At 35.0% G+C, this 8,243-nt stretch overlaps 1 protein-coding gene across 2 annotated transcripts; it reads left to right on the top strand.

The window, feature by feature from the left end:
• Positions 1-3,685: 3,685 nt before the first annotated feature.
• LOC127073493 (calmodulin-binding receptor-like cytoplasmic kinase 3) lies at positions 3,686-8,243 on the top strand. 2 transcript variants are annotated; one of them, XM_051014650.1, is made up of 7 exons: positions 3,686-4,299; positions 4,542-4,757; positions 5,315-5,574; positions 5,783-5,948; positions 6,032-6,121; positions 6,486-6,784; positions 7,781-8,243. In XM_051014650.1, the coding sequence occupies exons 1-7, from the start codon at positions 4,176-4,178 to the stop codon at positions 8,000-8,002; spliced, it is 1,377 nt and encodes a 458-aa protein (XP_050870607.1). In that variant the 5' UTR covers positions 3,686-4,175; the 3' UTR covers positions 8,003-8,243. The 2 variants fall into 2 exon arrangements, with proteins under 2 accessions (XP_050870607.1, XP_050870606.1); XM_051014649.1 differs by having other exon boundaries at positions 3,686-4,455.

Genomic DNA, 8,243 nt, shown 5'->3' with positions numbered 1-8,243 from the left:
TCCTCAACATAATCTAACTGTGTCTACTCCTCCTCTAGTATCTCCTGATGAGTTGGCTTCGGTGTATATCCTGAAGTAGCCTACACCATATATAGATGTGACACCCTGAAGAACCACCTGAGGTACCCGTCAATATAGCTCTAGTCGCTTTCAGCTATGGTACTTCGTGCCTCCTCCGGTACCAGATGACTCTCATAATCATCAAACATGGCATCCATCTGTTTATGTGTCAAAGTAGGAGGATTAGAGATAACATGGTGTATGAGAATGGTCTAAGTGTAATCGAAGTGCCGTATCATGCACTCGGGAAGATGAGGAGAAGTGAGACATGATCCACAAGCCAACCATCTCGAGTGTAACATTATCTCGTCAAATGGCCACATCTCACGATGATTGATATAGCTTGCTTGTCCTTGGTGTTAGACTATGGCACGGATCTAGAAGGGGGGGTTGAATAGATCCCAATTAAAAACTTGAGTCGGCGCTACCAATTTAAAAGAAAAATTGGTTTTAAAAATTGTTTTAGGTGCGGAAGCGGCCGAGGAAAATTTAGTCTAAAACGAACCGTTATTGGAAAACCGGATATGCGTTAAGCTAATGGATAAGTGATAAATTGAGATACAAGTTACTACACTAATTGCACAATCAATGATATAATTCACTTACTAGCTAGCCTAGTTCCAATGAATCAAAACACCAAATTTAGACTGATGCAAACTTAAGACAATTTTGGCTTAAGCAAATTTACAAACACTTGGTGTGCATAAACACTCCAAGTAATATTTGAGTTGAGTAAGTGATTCAATTTATCCTAGTACAATATAATATTGTACTTAGTATTCAAACAGCAGTTTTAATCACTTACTCAACTTATATCAGCGTTTGGTAAAAATTGCTTAAACTAAAATCACTTAAATTTTAAGCTGAAAAACAGATTATGCAGAAAATTAAAGAAGACGCAGATTTGATGAGGCAGTTCCCCCGCCGTCCTCGCTTCGGGGTACGTCTGCCCTCAATTCTAAAATTAGAATTGAGATATAGATTAGCTATCACCTGTAAGATTTAATCGTTTTTACAAGGATTGCAAAGTATGTAAACAACAAAACTTCCACTGTGTTGAATGATACTTCTTATCCTTGCTCCTTGATTCAAGATGAATCAAGACCTTTGATCGTTGATGTTGGACCTCCGTTTCCTGCCACTCGTTGAGGAACCTTCCGTTCTTCAATCCCTTGGCCCGGCTGATCACGAACACAAACGTATCAAACCCGAATCCTTCACTACACAAACACCGACTCCGCTACTAAACTGATGAAGACGTTCTCTTATCAGCTACCTTCGCTCAGCTGAATGTTAATGAAGGAATTCGTCCAAAAACCCCCAAACACAAACCGGTATTGGAGGATAAAACCCTAATGGTTTTATTCAAGAAAGAACCTGCCAAGACTTCAACTCGAACCCGATTCTCCAATCGCAGCTACGAACCTTATCACCTTCTAACTATCACGAATCACATCAAAAGTTATTGTGTGCAGTTGATGTATTGTGAACTGTTGAAGATGAAGATGATGAATCTTTGACACCTTTTTCACTCTTTCTTGTTTCCTTGAACACTTGAATACAAATTGACAAATGTTAGTTAATAGAAGTGTTTTGACTTCTATATATAGTAACAGACAAAATCAAACAAACATAACAGTATTTCAAATATTTGAAATAACTCAGAAAACTGAGTTGGCGCGCGAACGGTCGACCATAGGTCGGCGTGCGCTGACCCGTGGGGCATGCGTCGACCCTTATGGTCGACTCAAGGGGTTTATGCGCCGACCCGTGAGCTATGCGCCGACCCTATGGTCGACGCAAGCAGTTTTGCGCTGACCATCCTCCAGTTTGGGTTGAGCTTTGCGCTGACCCCTGAGCTTTGAGCTGACCCCTATGGTCGACTCAAAGCTTTCAAACCTGCAAAAAATTGTGATTTGTGATTTTCATGCATTTAGTCATGATCATACTTTGTCTACATGTTTTTTGATGATTATAGTAGATTTAGAGGAACGTAGAAAAGGATATGGTGGGTAATGTGTTGCATTTGTTTGTAGACGTGCATGATGGTCTTTTGTCATCATCGAAACTTGATATCGTATGTTGTATGACACTTTGTCTTTACACTTGGCAACCAAGCGATCAACATACACTCTGAACGACTCTATCACTTAGTTCTCTATGAGAGAGGAAAATGCAGTAGCATGCGACATATCCTCAGTGTAAGTCGGTACACTCGCCCATCCAGAGATGCGCGGGAAGTGTTGGAGGAACCAAGCCTGGAAAGTTTGGAACACACAAATCATCAGTAATGGCGTTGTATAATTTAAATGAAAAGGACATAAAAACATCAAAAGACCAATAAATATTACTGTCAGTAATGTGATGCTACTTATGACCTACTTCGTCTTCCACCTACATCCCTCTGATAACTTCAAGTACAAGTAGACCAAATAAGCAGTCCCTTAGTTGTATTCATGGATCCGCTCGAAATCCTCGAAGTACCGTAGATAGATGCATCTCCATAATTTTTTGCAACTCTTCAATTCATAAATGGCGACAATGCAGAAATGCAAACTTTAAAATAAACAGTTTGATAGTGATTTTCAACATGTACAAACTAACATTCTTGCATTTCTTACTCATTTGATAACTAAATCATCATTTTCTACTCATTTACACAAAACTTAAAAAACTTATCAAAACATCAAAAACTTACAATTTTCACTTTGCTTTAGTGTTGGATGATGTTTCTGATGTTGCTTGAATATCCTTTAAGTTTGGTTGTTTGATTTTGGACTTGGTGATGAAAAAATTTGAGAGTGTTTGAAAAGATTTTGAGTTTTTTAGAAATGAGGAATGAGGAAGATTTTGTTGCGATTTAAACTCCAATACCTTTTAGAGATACATTTCTGAAATAAATTTGAAGATGAATTTTCGAGATATTTTAACATTGATTCAAAATTGAGTGCGTCCCAAGATATATCTCCGAAATTTGAAAAATCTTAATATTTTTAAATTGTATTTAAATAATATATAGAATGTATTAAAAAAGATTTAAAATTACAAATCCAATACTTCACGAGGATTTATTTAAGCAAATTAAGTTTTAAAATTCCAAGTGGAATTCAACAATCAAATCCGTTACATCTGTCTATCTTATTTTATTCTTGTAATATCTATTCATGTTAAAAAACAACCCTCTTTTCATCAAAAAAAAAAAGTAAACAAATAAAAATGTATCCCTCTCAATCATATAGACTTAAGAAATTTCAATCCACACTTGCTCCAACCACAACTCCCCACTATAATACGAGTGCTACATTCAGCGTGACCTTCAAGCTCGGGCTATCATTAATCAACCAATGTCGATTTTGATTTTATTCTACAATATTTATTTATTTTAAACAGTTAAAAAAAGAATTCATGAAAACTTTATTCAAAAATAAAATAAAATTAGAATGCCAAATATGCCCCTCGTAATGCAATTTCCGCGCAATTCATTTCAACTCAAGTAACTCTCAACATTGGTCAACCACGGCATCTTCGTATTTTCAATAACAATATCAATATATATACATAATATAACTATACAATAAAAATAAATAAATAAATATTCATACATACAATGAACACTATAGTATTATAATATTATAATATTACGTTTAGACGGCAATTGCGAAATTACGTCATAGTCCACCTTCGCATTGCTTCTTCTTCTTTCTCTCTCTCTATGAAAGTGCAAAACTATGTTTGATATTAATGAGTGAACTAAGTTTATTCTTATCTGCAGCTAAATTTAATACGTTTTTATTCCAAAAAATTCAAAACTCAATTAGCTTTTTTTATTTATTTATTTCTTACTATTAGTTTATATATTTTCATCACTTGTTCAAATTCCAACCTAGCTGTTTTCTTGTGATTTTCTCTCTGAGATTTCCTGTTCCACGTTTTGGAAATTGAACTTTCCTTTTTCATCACTTCATGGTTACCTAATTTGGTAAATTGAGATTAACTGCTTTTCAGACAAGTTTTCTAGTGGAATCATAGCTCAAAATTTGTGATTGCAATAAGGGAATGTTTTCATTATGTATTAGGGCAAAAATCTGTGATTGGAGTGTACTGTTTAGTTGAGAATGGATTATACTGTTTTGTTGTTGGTGATATTGTTGCAATTGTCAACAGTTTTTGGGTCTGGAGATGTTTTACAGACAAAGGATTGTGGCGATAATTCGGTAGCGAGTTCGATTTCTAGTCATGGTGAGGAATTGTTTTACTTAAATGGGAATGTTGTGAACAAAGTTGGTTTCTGTAAAGCTCTGAAATTGTATATTGCAAACGGTTGTGATGTGAATGACTACTTTGAAAGCAATCACTGTGTTTTGGATTTGGATTTGGATTTAGATGTCTCTTTTGGTATGGTTTGTGAAATAGTGTTAGTTTATGATGCACAATTTTTTTTTTGTTGCAATTTTTCATTTGTGTTAATTTATTTCTTGCAGTGAATTTGCCTTCAAAGGGGGGAAGGAAACTTTTGCAGAAAGGTTTGAACAATAATTCCACATCACAAGGAGATTCTAAGCATGTGTCAAGCAACCATGTTGGAATTTTTGTAGGTGGAGCTTTGTTGGTATGTTGTGCTGTTGTTTGTCCTTGTTTCTATGGGAAGAGAAGGAAGACAACCGCTCATGCTGTTCTGGAAAAGGACTCAAATTCAAGTGAGTTCATGTTCATATATACTTTTACGGTTTTACCGCCTTTTTTTCTTCCCAATTTATCTTTGATAATTTTGTATCCAAACAAGTGCATTCAGGACATGCTATGAATTCGGAAGAGAGGAAGGGTATGATTCTAAGCTTCATAGTTTGATAAATACTCCCTCCGTTCCAAAATAAGTATTGTTTAAGATTTTGTTTCCGTATATATTAAGAAAAACAATAAATGAATGAATAAATGTAACAATGCTACATAAGTGTTCTTATTAACTATTAGCTTATAAACAATTGTTATAAATGCATAGTATGGTGTAATGAAATGAACTAAAAGTGATACACTAGTATTAATTTTTGGTAAAACTGCGATAAAGTAATTCATGTTGTGTATTGAAAATATAAAATGATACTTATTTTGGAAGAAAGGGAGTAGCCTTGTACTTCATTACCTTAATTTTCAGTTACCATTGTTATCGTATACTTTTTTTTCTTCATTTTTCAAGATTGTGCTCCCTGTTACTTTTGAATGACAAGTAAAGTGATGAACACTTTTGCTTTTTCAGTGGATTTAGCTTCCTCCTTTGAACCATCTGTTTCCGATAAGATCCCGTCTAGTCCACTTCGGGTGCCACAAAGTCCATCAAGATTCTCAATGTCTCCGAAACTCAGTAGACTTCAATCATTACATCTCAACCTGAGTCAGGTTTCTAAAGCCACCCGTAATTTCTCAGAAACATTACAAATAGGAGAGGGAGGTTTTGGAACTGTCTACAAGGCTAATTTAGATGATGGCCGGGTCGTGGCTGTAAAACGCGCAAAAAGGGTAAGAAGTATCTCTTGATGTCTATACTTTATAACTCGGCAGCCAATTTTAGAGTGCTAAAGTTCTGGATTCTTTTTATCAGAAAATTTATTTATTGATATGATATAGTACTATGTTATGAACTGTTTTGACTATTCTGTACCACTAAAATTGCTAGAAATACTTTCTTATTTTAGTGATGACATATTGACATGACTGAACCATATAGGAACATTTTGAGAGTTTGAGGACAGAATTCAGCAGTGAAGTCGAACTTCTGGCCAAAATTGATCATCGAAACCTGGTGAAACTACTTGGTTATATTGACAAAGGAAACGAACGTATCCTTATTACAGAGTTTGTGCCAAATGGTACTCTTCGAGAACATTTGGATGGTAAGGCTGTGTAATGTTCTTTGCCAGTATTTGTATTCAAATATGGAAAGTAATACTGAATATCGTTTTGATATTGCTGCTAGGTTTGTTTGGAAAAATCCTGGATTTCAATCAGCGGCTTGAAATTGCAATTGATGTTGCTCATGGATTGACCTATTTGCATCTGTATGCCGGTCAGTATCCCTTCATTCTTTATTATGCAAAGTCTGTTCACATTCTACATTTTCATTGTACAAAACCAAATATAAAATGCAGACTGCGTCTTAGATACTATAAACAGATGCTGTGAAGCCTCGTGTTTTAAGAAAACAACTTCAACCGAAGTTATATGTTGTCTGTTTATTCAACCACAGTTTATTCTCTATAAAATTCTAAGTAGTGATCATTGATACCTTTTTAAGCACTTCCTACTTTTCCCTTTCTGCCTTATTTATTAGGCTTTAAGTTTTTGACTTATTGGTGCATTATAATTTCCCTATATAGTCTAATAATGTTTATAGATCTTCCAACTGATGCCTAACCGTTGTCTTAAACCAGAAAAACAAATTATCCATCGAGATGTGAAATCATCCAACATTCTTCTGACTGAAAGGATGCGAGCTAAAGTCGCAGATTTTGGATTTGCAAAGCTTGGTCCTGTAAGCAATGACCACACACACATTTCTACCAAAGTGAAGGGAACAGTTGGTTATTTGGACCCTGAGTATATGAAAACCTACCATCTCACTCCCAAAAGTGATGTTTACTCGTTCGGAATTTTGCTTTTAGAAATTCTGACTGGCCGCCGTCCTGTGGAAATGAAAAAAACTCCTGAAGAGCGAGTTACATTAAGATGGGTATGCTCGCAATTTGTTCTTATTTTGATTTTTCTTTACATTTATTTTCTTTGCAGAAATTAATTATCCATTTAAATGTTGTCATACTTTGAAAAGACGATATACCATTATAGGCTTGCATCCAGCTAAGTGACCCTGTAAGTTAGGGACTTCTTAGGAATATAACTTCTGCCTTCACTTCAGAGAAATTTATCATTTTTATTTTATTCTCAGTGTGGATAATTTGATATGAGTTGCAGATTGATTAAATCCAAAAGGAATTGTATCAATTGATGACAGAAATTTATGCAATAAAATGGATGCTATAGATCCTATCTACCACTGCTGCACCATCTCCTCATAGATGCTGCTTCAGGAGTTTACCTGGAGTCATCTCTGAATTTTATGCTGTTGACCCGGTTTCAGCATTATCCCAGTCTTATAAACACTACTTAATATCTCTAGGACCAGACACTGAAGTATGGACAATTGCGGATGGAGTAGCAAAGATTTTGACCCAAAAAACATCTATGGTAGGCTTTGATACTATTTTAGAATTTGAGTTTAGGATCTAACTCAACCCCCTACAAAACTAGCTTGTAAAGCAAGGATGTCCAAACCTTATAAGAGATTTAGGATAAACTTTGATACCATCTTAAAATTTCTCAACCCCTCAAAATCAGTTTGAAAATGGAGGATTATCCATGCCTTATAAGTTATAAGTACTACTTTAGGCCATATAGCGAGTATATGTGAGGCTCTTGGCAAAACTAATTGTAATTTTCCATTGAAGAACATTACTTGCAGCTTGTTCTTTTTGGGCATTTTATAGGGCTTTAGTAACACGGGCAAGATTACAGAACTGAAGATTTTCTAATGAACTAGGAATCATGAGCCGAGGTTCATCTTCTTGCTGTTTAGTATTCATTGCTGTAGTAATAGATGAAAAACTTGATTGTTCATCTTCATTTTTAAGCACTGAAATTAAACTATTGGGTTCTTGTTATATTTTTGCAGGCCTTCAGGAAATATAATGAAGGAAATATGGTGGAACTGCTTGATCCTTTAATGCAAGAAGCTGTAAAAACCGACATTGTTATGAAGATGTTAGATTTGGCATTTAGCTGTGCAGCACCAGTAAGATCAGATAGACCTGACATGAAAGCAGTTTGTGAACAATTATGGGCAATAAGAGCAGATTACCTCAAGAGCAGTAGTGAAATTGCAAGGAGAGAATGATTGTTGAAATTTCACCATTATGATGATAATTTGAAGTTGATGCTTTCTTGTTTTTGTTTCTGAAAAAAAAAATCTTTATCATACCTTAAAGTGTTTCAGGCATTATGACATGTTAATTTTCATTTAAGGTTTTAATCTATAGATGGATTTGTTAATTCAACCATAAACTGCAAGAGTCATTTTGTAGTTTAGATTGTGGAAGATTTTTTATGACTTAGGAAGTAGCAACATGTTGACTCTA

The sequence above is a fragment of the Lathyrus oleraceus genome, chromosome 4 (assembly GCF_024323335.1).
Source record: "Lathyrus oleraceus cultivar Zhongwan6 chromosome 4, CAAS_Psat_ZW6_1.0, whole genome shotgun sequence".
Taxonomy (NCBI): Eukaryota; Viridiplantae; Streptophyta; class Magnoliopsida; order Fabales; family Fabaceae; genus Lathyrus; species Lathyrus oleraceus.
This window is presented reverse-complemented; position numbering and strand designations above follow the sequence as displayed.